General features: G+C 41.3%; 1 protein-coding gene across 1 annotated transcript in view; it reads left to right on the top strand.

Annotated features, from left to right (window-relative positions):
- The first annotated feature begins 5530 nt into the window (after nucleotides 1-5530).
- gpr179 (G protein-coupled receptor 179) overlaps nucleotides 5531-17873 on the top strand; it is a 46548-nt gene continuing 34205 nt past the window's right edge. The window contains exons 1-2 of the mRNA XM_075464297.1: nucleotides 5531-6654; nucleotides 7471-7579. Of these exons, the coding sequence (XP_075320412.1) occupies nucleotides 5732-6654; nucleotides 7471-7579 (1032 nt within the window). The 5' untranslated portion in view covers nucleotides 5531-5731. The remainder of the gene's footprint in view (nucleotides 6655-7470; nucleotides 7580-17873) is intronic.

Below are 17873 nucleotides of genomic sequence, written 5' to 3'. Positions count from 1 at the left end.
CACAAACATATGACCTAAGCAACATTTAGCAACCTCCAGGGGCCCAGATCAGCATGAAGCAGCTGTTGACCGATGTGTCCTGAAACAACAGCTGACATTAGGGACACTGAGTTGAGTGTATTACTTTAGGAAGCACAGTAGTCACTTGGAAGCAGACAGACGTGTCTCCTCACCATTTTCTATCAGTCTTAGACCATTCTTATAAGAGTGATACATAAAGGATGTGACTCAGACCTATTGGATGGCGATTTGGTCCAGAACACTTGCACAGGGGTACATGGGATCGAACAGTTTTAACTGGGAATCAACTTCTAAGATTAAAATATATCTTATTGGATTCTTTGTTTTAAAAAAAAAAAACATATTTGAGAAAGAGTGTTTAAACATTTAAACACATTTAAGGACTCACAAGTCTGAGGTCTCCATTAAACTGGATCCTGTGAGTCCTCTGGCTGGCTGCTGCTAAGTACAAGGCAAGTTAGCTGGACACACCGCAGACTTAGATCATTCAGTTGAATCAATTCACAGACTCGAGTTAGCGGATTCACTGGAAAGACAGCGCACTCAGATTATTCGGCTTGCTGACTTCCCTCCAGTCAGTGAGTCTAAGCAATAAGTTAAATATTGCAGTAAACATATGGTTAAACACACTGGTGTTTGTTATGTGGCAACTTTATTTTATGCATATGCCATGAACCATCCATCCAACACAGGGTGGCAAGGGGGCTGGAGCCTATCCCAGCTGTCATTGGGCAAGAGGCAGGGTACACCCTGGACAGGTCGCCAGTCCATCACAGAGACACATAGAGGGTCACATGGAGACAAACTAGACAAACAACCATCCACGCTCACACTCATTCAATTTAGAGACACCAATTAACCTGACATGCATGTTTTTGGGCAGTGGAAGGAAGCACGAGTACATGCTATGATGATGATGAGGATTATCATAGCTATCATTATCATTATTATCAATAGTTGTGGACAACAACACTGACTCGAGTGGCGCAAGTGACCCGGATCACTTAAGTGAGTGACCTGGGTCCATAAAATGAACTGAGTTTACCATCCCTATTTATTACTCAGGATAGAATTATAAAGCAATCTGCTTACCGGGTTCTTTAGCAGACATTCTGATGAAGAAGCTGGTCCCTAGGAGTTTCTCCAGTGATGACAGCAATGGGCAACAGGTACAACAGCTGGAGGGTTGGATCCCAGAATGCGTCCAGGAAGGAGAATTCACAGTCTGTTCAACCTATCCCACGTGCCAGATTAAGAACTATCTAATGCTATAAACACTAGTGTCGGAGAATCAGCTTCCCCAGGCACTTGTATATATGTAATAGTTATAAAAAAAATCAGTTTAAAACAATTGTAAAAAAAAATTGTTATTGGATGACTATCTGGTCAGAATTAATTTACTTTGAAATTTGAAACTTCATAATTAACTATTCTATAAGGGAAAAATTGATGGAGGTGAAATGCATTGTGAAATGCAAGTTGTCATTTGTTTTTTTTTCATCATATGAGTATGTGTCATTCAAAATGGAGATAAAACAATCTTCCATACTTTATATCACCATTTACAAACCACCACAGAATTGTTTTATTGATGATTTTACTGAATTACTTTCAATTGTGTGCACTGCTTTTGACTGTTTAGTCATAACAGGGGACTTGAATGTGCACGTGGATGGAGCCCATAACAAGCAAGCTAAAGATCTCACTGCTGTCCTTGAAATGTTTGGTCAAACCCAGCGACTGAGCCCACCTACAGCAGAGGGCACACTCTAGATGTGCTCATTTCAAAGGGTGTTGTTATTTCAAATGTGGATGTCATCAATGTTGCTTTATCTGATCATTTTTGTGTTTTCTTCGACCTGTCTGTTACATCCAAACCAGCAGCTGGGTCTGCAGTTGTTCGGGGAAGACTCATAAATGACAGAACAGGGACACAGTTTATGCAAATGATTAGGTTTGAGAACACCCCGTGTTCTAATGTTGATGATCTGTTGAACTCTTACACATCAAGTCTCTTAACTGTTTTGGATACCATTGCTCCTGTCAAGGTTAGAATGGTTAAAAGTAGGCAAAGGGCGCCATGGAGGAAAGAAGAGTAGGTCAGGGCACAGAAAAGGGAGTGCTGGAAAGCCGAGTCAAAGCTCCAGGATCATTATGAGATTTACAAATAAAAGCTATGTGTGTTCAACCAGACTTTGCGTAGAACAAGGGAGTTATTTTTCTGAAATCATCAAAAACTGCAGTAACAACTCTCGTGTCCTGTTTGCTACAGTAAACAGATTAACAAACCCTCCAGTTTCATTTCCTTTAGAACTCATTTCTACATCTAAGTGTAATGAGTTTGCAATATTCTTTAATGACAAAGTTCAAGGCATTAAAAATGCAATCATTTCCACAACACAAATAACTACTCTGCAGCCAGCTAGACACTTAGAGCTGAAACATTTCACAGTTACTGACAAAACAGTCGAAGAGATCATCTGCAGTCTGAGTTCATCAACGTGCTGCCTTGATGAGTTGCCCACTAGATTTCTAAAATCTGTGCTGAGCAGTTTGTTACCACAACTCGCTCATCTAGTCAACATCTCACTCCAGACTGGAACATTTCCAAAGGCCTTAAAAACCGCTGAGCCTCTTCTAAAGAAGAGCAGTCTTGATGCCACAGTACTGAACAACTACCAGCCCATATCAAACCTGCCATTCTTAGGCAAAGTCCTAGAAACTGTGTCTCAGACCAAATGGCTATGACCTGTGGGGTTCCCCAGGGGTCAATCCTGGGACCCCATTAGGCCAGCTAATACGCAGCTATAATGTGTCCTACCACAACTATGCAGATGACACTCAGATCTAAGTGTCACTGACGGCAGGAGAACACGGGCCTGTAGACCCATTGTGTCACTGCATCGAACAGATCAGTGTGTGGATGCAAAATAATTTTCTCCAGCTAAACTCAGACAAAACTGAAATCATATTCTGTGGCCCACAGAAACAAAGAGAAAGTGTTATCAGTCACCTTGAGACTCTCTCTCTAAAACCTAATAATCAAGTTAGAAATCTCGGGGTAATATTGGACTCAGACCTGAACTTTAACAGCCACATTAAATCGATAACATCAGCAGCTTTTTACCATCTAAAAAACATTGCCAGAATCAAAGGAATAGTGTCTAAAACAGACTTAGAAAGACTAATCCATGCGTTTGTCTCCAGCAGGTTAGACTACTGTAACAGCCTGCTCACTGGGCTCTCTAAATGGGCTGTAAGACAGGTGCAGTACATCGAGTCCTGACTAGAACCAGGAAATACAACCATATTAGTCCAGTGCTCAGGTCTCTGCACTGGCTTCCTGTCACTCAGAGAATAGACTTTAAAACAGCTCTGCTTGTCGACAATTCTCTTAATGGTCTAGCACCAAAGTATATCTCTGACATGTTAGAGCCATATGAACCAACTCGGGCTCTGAGAACCTCAGGGAGGGGTCTCCTGCTGGTGCCCAGAGTCAGGACTAAACAAGGTGAGGCTGCGTTTCAGTTTTATGCTCCTAACATCTGGAACAGCCTTCCAGAAGATGTGAGACAGGCCTCAACTCTGACAATGTTTAAATCCAGGCTGAAAACAGTTCTATTTAGCAGTGCATATGACACCTGAAAGTATTTTATCTGCACTCTACACTTTTAATTTAATTAATTAATTATTATTTTTTATGTTTTTCTGGAATGATTTTATTGCCTTCTTGTGATTTTATGTAGCTGTAAAGCACTTTTAATTGCCTTGTGTATGAATTGTGCTCTACAAATTAAATTGCCTTGCCTTGCCTTGCCTTGATCTGCTGGTCGATTGACATGGGATTGACTACCCTGGTCTCAAAGTTCAAAAGCCAAGGAATGATGAACTAAAAAGATAATGTGTCTAAAATGCAATAATTTTGACGATAACTGTTGTACATTGTTTTCATAGTGCGTATCCTTTTCAAAGTTCACGTGTTGAGAGATTTACTTACCGATCACGTCTCGATTTACTTTGCCTGAGTTAACGTAGGGAAAACGTGCTGCCTTTGCTTGTCTATCAGAACACTGGACGTGACAGAAGTAACATTGTGTAGGCCTATGCGTTTGTTCTTCACTTTTCCCCTTTACAGGGGTGTAACATGTGCACGGCACAATCAATAACGGACCAGAGAGGGAATGAGAAAAAGGATAAAGGGTGAACCTGCAAAAATACAATGTGATTAGTGCTTGGTCTCAACAGCCTCACTTATCCTTGTGCCTCTTCTTTAACTGTATTCCTTTATAGCTCCATGAGAACAGACAGTAACACAGATACACTGCAACATCATGCATTCACAGGTGACACACGCACACAGACACTCCGCCTTATTGGCGTTATCAGGCTTAACTGCAGCACTTTCGCTGCTCTGCAGTAAAGTCCCACAGTGGGAGTGGCATCTCTATGTATTTGTGTAGTTTTAGGGGTGGTTCTCAGGAGCTGGTTGCCATGGCCACCAAAACAAGAATGGTTGTATGCCTCACTCCTGCGTCTCTCTTTCATGCCTTTTTTCTCGCGCTTCTGACACAGTATGTCTCACTTACCCAGACTTTGCTGTGCACACAGACACACGGACATACAGAAACTCGCAGTCATTGTTATAGTGTTTTGTTTATGTGTGATTCTGCATGCACACACAAAGGCAGGCAGGGGCTTCCCTAACATTAAAAAAAACTGGAAAGAATTGTTACAAATCCAATCCAAATCTCTTGCTCTTTTCACATATGCAATCTTTGAATTACTTAAACATATGTGTGCATGTGTGTGGGGGAGAGAAAAGAGAGAGGAGAGAGAAACGGAGCAGTAAAAGAGCACCCTGATCTCCATCCAACCTCCAGTAGGAGGGATTAATCCATTCATCTAGCAGGGAAATTCTTGATGGATGCAGAGCAGCAGAGCTTAGCCTAACACTCATCTCTGACTGACCGCATCATCAACCTCTCCTTTGCGAAGCAACATACACATACAGCAGATGTGCCACTCTCGGTCCCTGTCAATATGGAGGAGGGAGTCACAGGGTGAGTGAAGGAAGAGGAGGAGAGAGGACTGGCAAGGTTGGAAGAGCATCAGACAGGCTGAAAAATCTTCGGAGCAACAGATGAGCGGCAGACAGAAGCAGGAGAGAAGTGGAGAAAAACAGGACAGCTGCTCTTCATCCCTTCAATAAGCTGCCCTCCTCTCTTTCTCTACCCATCTGACACGGGGATACCCCTAACTTAGAGTCTCTACCCTCTTTGCCCTCCTCCTCCCTCTTCTACACTTCTTTGCTCCCTCAACTATGAAATTCCAAAACGGAGGCTGAACGGCACCGCGAGCTGGAGATAGCAGTTGGACTGCGGAGATGCAGGTATTGCTCTCCTCTTATGTCCCCTCTTTTCATCACCAACATCCCAGACTAGCAGGTTTGATACCTTTATGCGAGTGCGTGGAAGGCGCGTGCACGGACACTGGGAGCTGCGCGTTCTGAGTGTTAGTGAGGGCACTCTAGACTGAGTGGTAGTCTCTTCACGGACACCTGCTGCTGCTACAGGGCCTCCCTGATGTTAAGATGAAATCTCGCGGAGCATCATGTGAGGCTTTTCTTTTCAAAGAAATTTCAATCAGGTTGCAAAGTGTTGTCAGTGTGTGGCCCTTCCGTTTCTCCTATTCTTTTCTAGAGTGAATCAGGATGAGTCCTGTTTGGCTTCTTTTTCTGCTTACGCCCCTCCTAAGAGCACAGGTGACTCCAGAATTGCTATCAGGAATCACAGCGGAGACAACAAACACCACTGATCTTTTAATGAACAGTACAACAACTTCTGAAATCTCCACTAACTCCTCTGGTTCCTCCAGCCCCACAGATCTCTCTGGGTTTGCAGGGACGCCATCAGAATCTCCCACGGAGCGGGAGGATGACTGGTCAGCTGCAGAGACCTTTTTGTATACTGGAGACCCATCTACTCTAAAATTGGGCTACTGTACACGTGCATATAGCACAGTTGGGCAGATTGGACCTCTGCCCCGAAACTTCAATGTCCCCCTTCAGTCAGCTCTGGATGCGCTGGCCAATACTGCCAACTTTCTCAACATGATCTTCCAGGCCAGTGACCTGCGAGAGAGCACAGTTCAGGAAGATATGGAGTGGTATCATGCCCTGGTCCGCGCTCTTCTTGAGGCTGACATACTCATTCAGCGGGCCCTGCTTACTTTCGACGCTGACCCAACTGCCCAGGTTCCTCAACTGGTGCTTAGTGCCACCCGCAACCCAGTTGCCAAGTTACAGACCATCATCCTCCAGGACTTGTCCAAGGCTTGGGAGAGTCTCCACCCTCCAGCACCAGCCCCCGATGATGGTTGGTTCAGAAGATGGAAATTCCCAGAGCCCAACCAGCCGATAGCAGCCCTGTCCAAGCGGGTGCTCTTCAATGACCTCAACACCTTAGATACGCCAAAGTGGGCACAGGGCGACAGTTATGTGACCAATCGCAGTGGGGTACATTGGGCTAGCGCCCCATTTTTGGACTGTAAGGATAGACGCCTCGTGCCTGGCTGGGTTCTTACCCTGTCAACCTCCTTCTATGGCCTAAAACCTGACCTGACACCAGAGTTCAGGTAAGGTCTGCAAACTCACACATAGCCTACACACACAATAGAGTCATAGCAGACAAGCTATATGGGAATTTTACACTACTCTGTTTCAGGCTGATGATGTCAGAAACTGTTTTCTGATTCAATTCAAAATGTTTGATTTGAAAGTAATCATTTCACTGATTTCAGGAGGTCATTGGTGCCCACAAATAAATGGTGTCATCAGAATTTGTGTGTGTTTGGTTTGGGTGTGAGTAAGATAAGCAGCAAGAGAGCTAAAATTTTCCAATGCATGTCAACTGGAACTTGAAACTTTTCAGTAATTTGACTGCAAGATCTGTTGTTAAATGTTTGTCTTACTTTTCTGAACCTATTTAGATTTAAAACACTACAAAGCTTTGGAGTGCTCGATTTTAGAAACATTTCTCTTGAGGACAATATTCATTTTTCTATCACTGTGAGTAGATAATAAAAGAGAAAATCTGCAGATTATTTTATCATGGCCTTTCATGCCAGTAAAAATTTATTATTAGACCAAAAGAAATGTGTTGACCAATGTGACCTTTCCTCCATTGTTCTGGAGAATAGATTAACCAACAGTCAGAATTAAAAAAGAAAAGTATGATTGAACCAACACAGTCAGAAATCTGACATTTGAAAGAGATTCTACAAAAAAGCCAGGCAAAATGGAGAACTACGATAGAAAATACGGGATTTTCCACGAGTCTAATGATGTTTGGAACTGCTCGTTCCTTTACACTGAGACACAACTGTGACCATCTGTGTGTGTGTGTGTGTGTGTGTGTGTGTGTGTGTGTGTGTGTGTATGTCTGCTGTTAGAGGTGTGATACGTGTGGATGTCAACATTCAGGACATCGACTTGGACCAGTGTTTGACAGGAGACAGCTGGTTTGCTGATACTCACCAGTGCAATCGCACCACCATGGAGGTAAAGGCCAGGGAGAGAAAAAACTCAGTCAGTAATTGGTTTATTACCAAGTTATGAATCAGGTGTTTCTTTGAAAAATATGTTAAGATAAGCTGCTAAAGCAATTTCCATCAAATCTGGTAAAACATAAGCCACAAGACCACAGTACATATGATTGTTTATAGTGCAGCTTCAACATCACCAACATGCAGTTTTTCATAGACAGCTTTATTTCTTTAGCCTCATTCAAACCATACTTACAGCATCAACAGTATCCCAGAAAGCCACCTCATTAATGGTGTCAAAGCACTAACTTTTAAGCTAACGTGCATTAGCTTAGTTTCAACAGTTGCCAAAGACACACTGACTCAGGTGCCAATATTTTTGTTTTACACAAAAATAACTGAACACCTATCTGTTAACTACAGATACACAAATATGCACATATTTTAAAAATCTACAACGGATAGATAAATGCTCAAATAATCAGGGAACAGTTATCCAGTGAGATAAAGACCACTCTTAGACAAAACAGGATTTGGCATTTGCACCACTAAAATATCTAAGCATGGAGAGAGTGTAACTCCAAAGAAATTGCAAAAAACTCACTAAAACTGCTCACTTTAGGATTTCTCAGAAGCTTCTTGCTCGCAGCAAACAATCTGTATAGGTCAACATTTATCTTAGATGAACGAAATGTTTTCGTGAAAACCACATTTCACACACAAGTAAAATATGATTAATATGATTACAACACTGTCTCTCAACTCACAGCTAAACTAATTAAGAAGATGATAAAACATATATGACACTTCATAGCTTCCTTTTTGCCTGTTGCAAAATGGGTGAGGTCTTAAACTTCAAAACAGCAAATCAAACCCTTTTTAACCAATAATCAACATTGAAATCCTCAACTTTGGGAGTAGAGTTAAAGCAACACTCACTCAATGAACACCAAAATTAAGGTAAAAATCAGTCAGGGAGCATTTTCAGGGAACAAATTTGAATGTGTGTGAAATTACGTCAATGTTAGGCTCACATGCTTTCCAAAGCACATCTGCAAACCAGCTTACAGGGCATCTCAACCAAAAGAGCTGGAGTATGAGGTGTGACTCTCAAATAATAAAAAAAAAAACATATTAAGTGGTAGGATTTTTCATGCAAGAACTAGGTATTGGGTCTTTTGTAGAGGGAGGTGGACTCATCATCTGAGAAATCAGAAAAAAGAGAACCGAATGCAGTAGGCAGCATTAGTCTCAAGGCAAGCTGTGATGTTTCCTAACCCTAACCACCTGATTGCTTATGCCTGAACCTAACCAATCAGGGACTGAAAGTAAAAAGTAAGTTTGAATTTTGGTGCTGTGTGTGCCTATGGGGTCGCTTCATGCACACCATTATGGGGGTGGGTTGGTGTGGGCCCTAGTGTCGGTGGCATTGGGGCGTGTGTTGACCCGCTTTGGTTTGCTGTCTGGGGTGCCTTGTCCTCTCAGGTGTCAGCGGGGCCTCTGCCAGGGGGGTTGGGTGGTGCTCTGGTGCTCGGTTCTGGGTCCAACCAGTGGGCTGTTGCCCCTGGTTCCCGGGGGGCCTCTGCCCTATGGTCATGGGGGCTCTGTCCATGGCCTTCCTCTGCTGTCCTCTTGCTGGATGTGTGGTTGTCCTTGTAGTGGGCTACCTGAGCTCTTTGCTCTGTGGGGACTGCTGGCTGCCTGGGTCTTGGGGCCCTCTCTGCCTGCTTCTGGTCCCTGGTGGGCGGCGGTGGCCCTCTGCACCCATGATTAAGCACAATTCATGAAAGACCTGTTCCATATATTTTGTATGTACATGCACACATTCATTCACTCAGTCACATACTTATCAGATAGCTTCTGTGTGGTCCTGTGGTTTCAAACCATTTGTATCCACAGTTAGGTTCCATGTACTTGCTGCTAGTGTTGTTGCTATTTGTGGGGTTTTTTTCTCCCTTTTCTTTCTGCAGTTGCTCCTGTTATTCAGTTTATTTATATAGCGCCAAATTACAACAAATGTCATCTCAAGGCACTTAAATAATATATTCCAATTCAAGCCAATTGGAGTTCAATTCATTGTAATCACAATTAATTTCAAAACAATCAAATTCATTCATCCATCCATCCATCTTTCTATTTCCGGGTCGCAGGGGCTGGAGCCTATCCCAGCGGTCAATGGGCGAGAGGCGGGGTACACCCTGGACAGTCCATCACAGGGCCACACAGAGACAAACCAGACAAACGACCACACGCGCTCACACTCACTCCTAAGGACAATTTTTTAGAGACACCAATTAACCTAACATGCATGTTTTTGGACAGTGGGAGGAAGCCAGAGTACCCAGAGAGAACCCACGCATACACGGGGAGAACATGCAAACTCCACACAGAAAGGCCCCAGCTGGGAGTTGAACCTGGAACCTTCTTGCTGTGAGGCAACAGTGCAGCCCCCAAATTCATTCATATAGAGCCAATTCAAAAACAATTTCCTAGCTAAGGAAACCAACAGATTGCACTGAAACTTGTCTTCAGTCCAATCTCCCGTCCTGAGCATGCCTGAGGTGACTGTGGAGAGAAACAACTCCCTTTGAACAGGAAAAAACCTCTGGCAGAACCAGACTCAGGAAGGGTGGCCATCCGCCTCGACCAGCTGGGGTTTGAGAAGATAGAAAAGAGGGGGGGAAAAAACACTGTAAGACAATTCAAAGGATACCTGTTGGAACAGGGAAACACAAGTTAATAACCACAATAATGTCACATGTACATAATATCATTTGAGAAATTAAACAGGGGAAAAAGAGAGTAAAGTGAGGAAAGGCGTGACAGATGAGGCCCCCCAGCAGTCTAGGCCTATAGCAGCTTAACTATGGGATTTTTCAGGATCACCTGAGCCATCCCTAACTATAAGCTTTATCAAAAAGTTTTAAGCCTAATCTTAAAAGTGGAAAGGGTGTCTGCTTCCCAAACTGGCAGCTTATTCCACAAGAGAGGGGCCTGATAACTGAAGGCTCTGCCTCCCATTCTACTTTTAGAAACTCTGGGAACCTCAAGTAAACCTGCAGTTTGGGAACGAAGTGCTCTGTTAGGAAAATATCTTACAATGAGATCTTTAAGATGTGATGGAGCTCGGTCATTAAGAGAAGAATATATGTGAGGAGAAGAATCTTAAATTCTATTCTGAATTTAACAGGGAGCCAATGAAGAGAAGCTAAAACTGGAGAAATATGATCTCTCCCGTTAGTTCTCATCAGAACTCTGGCTGCAGCATTTTGGATCAACTGAAGGCTTTTCAGAGAATATGTGGGACAGCCCAATAATAAAGAATTACAGTAGTCCAATCTTGAAGTAACAAATGCATGGAGCAGTTTTTCAGCATCACTCTGAGACAAGATGTTCCTGATTTTAACAATATTGCGAAGATGAAAGAAGGCAGTCCTAGAAACCTGTTTTATATGCGAGTCAACTGAACAAAAATAACTCCAAGGTTCCTCAATGTAGTACGAGAAGCCAAATGATTCCTGATGATTCCTTGTCTGGTTTCCACACAGAAGCTGTAGGATGTTTTCTGTTGACACTTTCAACAGATGTAGCAGCTAGATGTCCGGTTCTGTCTTGTTTTTCTCATCGTCTTCTCATATCGCTTCTTTGTATCTTTGTCTTGTTTCCCTTTCGTTTTTTTTGCCCTCCCTCTTCCCTTGTCCATTAGTCAGGTTCAGTATTAATATGTATGAATTATTTTGACCAAAATAAATAAATATGCAGTACTTGAGCATCAAGTTGAGCTTTATAGGCTATTCATAAAGCCACGGTATGAGGTTTAAAAAAAACAAAAAAAAACAGTAGGTTTGACTTTTACTCCACGTTGGAAACTGAATAGACGCTCTGATTGTTTCTTCAACTGATTGTTCCTCAGTTAAGAACAAAAAAATAAACCCTCACTTTAAAACTAATCTGAAGTCCACTTCAGATTTTTTATCACTAACTAGTTAGTCATATGCTTAAGAAGTGTGTTGAACAGCTACTGTGGTACTAACTGCTGTTGCCAAGTTTCAAGAGTGACCTCCTTATCTAAGTACAGTATGATGTACCTAATATGCCCAGTACCGCTTTTACAGCTTGATGTAATGTCATTTTGTCAGGACACATGGGCACAGGACATTTATCAGGTTGGTCATAACTGTTGAAAGTTTACAGTACAACTCAGATTTTTTCCTCGTCATGTAAATACGAACACTTAACGTGAGTTGCCAAACTCCTGGTTGTGACTTTTAGTTGCATCACACAAGTACAAACTAAACTTTTAGTGACCTTTCAGAATAGTTTTTTAAGCTTTGTTTGTTTGTGCTCATTGCTTAACTTTGACATTTTGTTCTTTGCTCATCCTTTCATTCATTCACACTCATCTGTCTGCTCCCCCATCCACTCCAGCTTCAGCTTCCCTTTTCCCTGCCAGTTTATCTGTCCACACTCAATCCTCTACCTCTCATCTCAGCTGTCTATTTAAAGGTGGCTGTGCTTGGTGGCTGACTGCAGGATGATCTGATGGATTACGGCCATAATCCAGCACTCTGACATACTTTTTCTTTATGCACTACACTGATGGAGGTCTGAAATACAAGGGAAGTAGACTCCAAAAACATCTCCAGACCCTCACAGTACCCTTTCCCATCCTGACTCACACCTCTTGGAGATTTGACACGCGGGTTTAGACAAAACATGAACTAAGTCACCAATTTCTTCTTTTCATTGGTCTTCTGTTCTGCTCTTCTCATGCCAACATGTCTTTTCTCTGTCTTGCCAAGCACTCACTCTACATCTCATCATATTAGGTAGACTTGTATGTTGTAGTCATAAAACTTCCTGTCCTGATCCTTATCGTACATCCCTCATTGTCTTGTTGCATTTTGCTGACTTGACTTAATTCAAGTTTATTATTTATTTTCCTGTAATGCTTTATCTTTTCTCATGTCTTTCTCTTTTCTTCATCCCTCATCTCATCACATCTCTTCTCATGCACTTCATGCCTGATTCCTACAAAATCCTCTTGGATGTTTCTGTCTCATTTCATTTTGTGTCCCCTGTCACATACCGTTGTCTTTCTTTTACTTTCATTTCAGCTTTCACTTCTTTTCGCCACAGAATTTAATGAGGAAGATGTGTTTTTTTTGTCTCAGATGTTAACGGAGGTTACTCGCTTATTATTTGTTTTGAAAGTAGGCATCAAACCCATTGATAGCTTGTTTTTCAGCCTTTCATGAATCTGTTATAAAATCTAATCTATTCATTTGTGTTTTTTGGCTCAATCTTCTTTTTTTGTCATGGACATTGACATTAATATCATAAATCTTATTTTTTTTTTCATCTGGTTAATGAGGTGAGTTGCCACAAATATGGTGGAGCCATGAAAGAAAGCTTTCACCTAAATAGATTACTTCGACAGTTGTGCTGTCAAAAAAATGCATAATTTTCATCTATGTGCATTCTGAAATAAAGTGCAAGGCTGTCAGGGTCAATTGTTAGGCTACTACCACAAGCACTGATGCAAATAACAGGCTTTGGGGAAGGCATGAAACTGTAAAGCCTTGGAAGTTTAAACTTAAACATGACAGATGAGTGAATTTGTTGAGTTTAGATGAGACCATTTGGAGAATTAAGTTGACTTCTGTGTATAATCCATGTCACGTTAAAGTTCAACATGTGCCATTAGGTCTTCGAGCATCCCATAAGGGGGTTGTGAGTTTGAATATACATGCGTGAGGCTAAAGTGTGTTTATACGTGTATGTTTGTGTGTGGGCTGGGGAACAGGATTTCTCTAGAAAAAGATAATGTTCTCAGTGGAGGCATTATGTATCCATTTAGCTTTTAGCTTAGATTAACACACAGAGCTTCTAAGTGTGTGTGTGTGTGTGTGTGTGTGTATTTGTCTATGTGTCCTGACTGGCTAAATTTACCCTGCCATCAGAGGGAAATAGAATGAACGTGAGTAATGTGACCCTGTTTTCAACCTTTATTCGTTCAGGTGCTTTTAGCTTCACAGTGCAGAATAAAAGGGCTGCTGTCTGATATCCCCGTAGTTCTACATTATTTTAACCTGGGACACACTTACCACAGCTTTTGCATTTTTTGGAGTTCTTACTTAGATATTTGTTGCATTTCTTTTTATCTATGATAATCCAATTTTTCATTAATGGTGTGATTGTTAGATTCATGTTGACATGATGGCAGCACCAGCATACGTAGAATGTGTGGCAGGGCTGGTCAATACAAAACAAAATGAATATCATGCTTACTTGTCACATTTACCTCAGTGACAGCCTCGCGTGATATTTATTCAACATTCAAGTAACACTTTGTTTAACTTTTGCTGTTATAGTACTGATTCCTGATTCATGTTAGCATTAATGAAGCAACTCCCTCTGACTATTTAAATGTTCACGTTCCTCGAACCACAGGCAGAGGAGGAGGAGTGGCAGCTATTTTCAGATCAGGGTTACTCATCAGTCCCAGACCCAAGATTAGTTTGAGCTCTTTTGAATATCTGATTCTCAGTTTTTCCCACGCAAAGTGGAAATCCCAGAAACCTCTTGTGTTTGTTGTTGTGTATCGTCCACCTGGCCCTTATTCTGAGTTTCTGTCTGAATTCTCAGAGTTTTTATCCCAGTTAGTGCTGAGTACAGATAAAGTCATTGTAGTGGGTGACTTTAATATTCATGTAGATGTTGAAAATGACAGCCTGAATATGAACTTTAATTCTATTTTGGACTCTATTGGATTTTCTCAGAGTGTTCACGGACCGACTCACTGCCTTAATCACACCCTTGATCTTGTGCTGACTTATGGCATTGAGAGTGAACAGTTAACAGTGTTCCCTCATAACCCTGTCTTATCTGACCATTTTCTGATAACCTTTGAGTTTACATTACTTGACTATACAGTTTCTGAGAAGAAATTTACGTATAGAAGGTGTCTATCAGAGGATGCTGTAACCAGATTTAAAGAATTAATTCCATCATCCTTTTCTTCACTGCCATGTGCAGATATGACAGAGGACGACTACCTAAACTTTACTCCAGCAGCACTCGACTCTCTTGTTGACAGCACTATAGTTTCAATGCGTACAGCACTGGACAATGTTGCCCCTCTGAAAAGGAAGGTAATCAGTCAGAAGAGGTTGGCTCCTTGGTATAATTCACAGCTGCGTGCTTTAAAGCAGACTGCAAGAAAGCTGGAGAGACAGTGGCGTTCCTCTAATTTAGAAGAGTCTCAATTAGTCTGGAAAGATAGTTTAACAATGTATAAGAAAGCCCTTCGTAAAGCTAGAACTGCTTATTATTCATCATTGATAGAGAATAAGAATAATCCCAGGTTTCTTTTCAGCACTGTAGCCAGTCTGACTAAGAGTCCGAGCTCTGCTGAGCCAGGTATTCCTTTAACTCTCAGCAGTGATGATTTCATGAGCTTCTTTATTAATAAAATTGTTTCTATCAGAGAGAAGATTGATGGAGTCCTTCCCACTATTATCAGTGATGTATCATCAAGTACAGCAGCTTTAGAAGTATCTTTAGAACCTGATTTGTATTTAGACGACTTCTGTCCAGTTGATCTCTCTGAACTAACAACAGCAATAGTCTCTTCTAAACCATCAACTTGTGTTTTAGACCCAATCCCAACCAGACTGTTCAAGGAGGTTTTCCCATTAATTGACACTTCCATATTGGATTTGATCAATCTGTCTTTGTTGACAGGATATGTACCTCAGACTTTTAAGGTTGCTGTAATTAAACCTTTACTTAAAAAACCTACTCTTGATTCAGAAGTGTTGGCTCATTATAGACCTATATCCAATCTCCGTTTTATGTCCAAAGTTCTTGAAAAAATAGTTGCAGCTCAGCTTTGTGATCATTTACACAGAAATAATCTGTTTGAAGAGTTTCAGTCAGGATTCAGAGTGCATCATAGCACAGAAACAGCACTGCTGAAAGTTACCAATGATCTCCTCTTAGCCTCTGATAGCGGACTTGTGTCTGTGCTTGTCCTGTTGGATCTCAGTGCTGCATTTGATACGGTCGATCACAGTATCTTATTACACAGACTTGAAAATGTTATTGGGATTAAAGGAACTGCATTAGGCTGGTTTAAATCATATTTATCTGATAGATTTCAGTTTGTTCTTGTAAATGAAGAATCTTCCTCACACACCAGAGTAAGTCATGGAGTTCCCCAGGGTTCTGTGCTTGGACCGATTATTTTTACTTTATACATGCTTCCATTAGGTAACATTATTAGACAGCATGGCATAAATTTCCATTGCTATGCTGATGATACTCAGCTGTACTTATCTATAAAACCAGATGAACCCAATAGGTTGGTCAGACTACAAGCATGTCTTAAAGACATAAAGACCTGGATGACTCAGAACTGTCTGCTGCTAAATTCAGACAAAACTGAAGTCGTTATCTTTGGACCTGAGCGTTTCAGGGAGAAATTGTCTAGCTATATAGTTACTCTAGATGGTATTTCCTTGGCTTCTAGTTCTACAGTGAGGAACCTTGGAGTTATTTTTGACCAGAACTTATCATTTGACTCGCATATAAAACAGGTTTCTAGGACTGCCTTCTTTCACCTTCGTAATATTGTTAAAATCAGGAACATCTTGTCTCAGAGTGATGCAGAAAAACTAATTCATGCATTTGTTACTTCAAGATTGGACTACTGTAATTCTTTATTATTGGGCTGTCCCACATATTCTCTGAAAAGCCTTCAGTTGATCCAAAATGCTGCAGCCAGAGTTTTGACGAGAACTAACAGGAGAGATCATATTTCTCCAGTTTTAGCTTCTCTTCATTGGCTCCCTGTTAAATTCAGAATAGAATTTAAGATTCTTCTCCTTACATATAAAGCTCTTAATGACCGAGCTCCATCATATCTTAAAGATCTCATTGTAAGATATTTTCCTAACAGAGCACTTCGTTCCCAAACTGCAGGTTTACTTGAGGTTCCCAGAGTTTCTAAAAGTAGAATGGGAGGCAGAGCCTTCAGTTATCAGGCCCCTCTATTGTGGAATAAGCTGCCAGTAAATGTCCGGGAAGCAGACACCCTTTCCACTTTTAAGACCAGGCTTAAAACTTTCCTTTTTGATAAAGCTTATAGTTAGGGATGGCTCAGGTGATCCTGAAACATCCCATAGTTAAGCTGCTATAGGCCTAGACTGCTGGGGGGCCTCATCTGACACACCTTTCCTCACTTCACTCTCTTTATGTATGTGTGATATTATTAGGGTCATTAACTCGTGTTTCCCTGTTCCAACAGATATCCTTTGAATGGTGTTACAGTGCCGCCGTCCCCCCCCCCCCCCCTTTCTGTCTTCTCAAACCCCAGCTGGTCGAGGCGGATGGCCACCCTTCCTGAGTCTGGTTCTGCCAGAGGTTTCTTCCTGTTAAAAGGGAGTCGTTTCTCTCCACAGTCGCCTCAGGCACGCTCAGGCCGGGAGATTGGACCGAAAAACAAAAAGTTTTCAGTGCAATCTGTTGGTTTTCTTAGCTAGGAAATTGTTTTTGAATTGGCTCTATATGAACGAATTGGATTATTTTATGAATTATGATTATTATTAATTAATTGAATTCCAATTGGCTTGAATTGGACTTACTATCTAAGTGCCTTGAGATGACATTTGTTGTATTTGGCGCTATATAAATAAAAATGAATTGAATTGAATTGAAATTCCAAATAATCAAACTGTATTTCTGGAGCAAGATGTTTATGTCACATTGAGAGGTTCAGATGGCACTTGGCATTTGTTGAATTAGAGAATGAACTACTACCCTTGGTCAAAAACATTAAATCACCACTCTTTGAGGATGTTCGTCCATCCATACATTTTCTGTACCATCTTAATCCATTTCAGGGTCGCAGGATGGCTGGAACCTATCCCAGCTGCCATTGGGCGAGATGCGGGCTACACCCTGGACAGGTCGTCAGTCTATAGCAGGATGGTAATTCAGTTGTTTTAATTTAGTGAAAAAACACAGAAATGATTTTGATCTCAAAATCACAGATATGTCACAAGACAAGTTTATTATTTATTGTAGAATACATCTAAAAAAGATTATAAGATAGTTTTAATTTGGAGGATTTTTTTGTTTCTGTGTCAAGTGAAGGAAAAGATTATGGAATCGTTCATCAAAAATAAATAGAAAACCAATTATTGCTATTTGCAGCTCATCTGACTTTTATAACAGCTTGATTTTTTTTTAGGTATATATTTTAATAATGCAAAAAATATTCTTTATCAATCGGGCTTCAACTTTCT

The sequence above is a fragment of the Odontesthes bonariensis genome, chromosome 4 (genome assembly GCF_027942865.1).
Source record: "Odontesthes bonariensis isolate fOdoBon6 chromosome 4, fOdoBon6.hap1, whole genome shotgun sequence".
NCBI lineage: Eukaryota > Metazoa > Chordata > Actinopteri > Atheriniformes > Atherinopsidae > Odontesthes > Odontesthes bonariensis.
The sequence above is the reverse complement of the archived record's forward strand: the minus strand, read 5'-3'. Positions and strand labels throughout refer to the sequence as shown.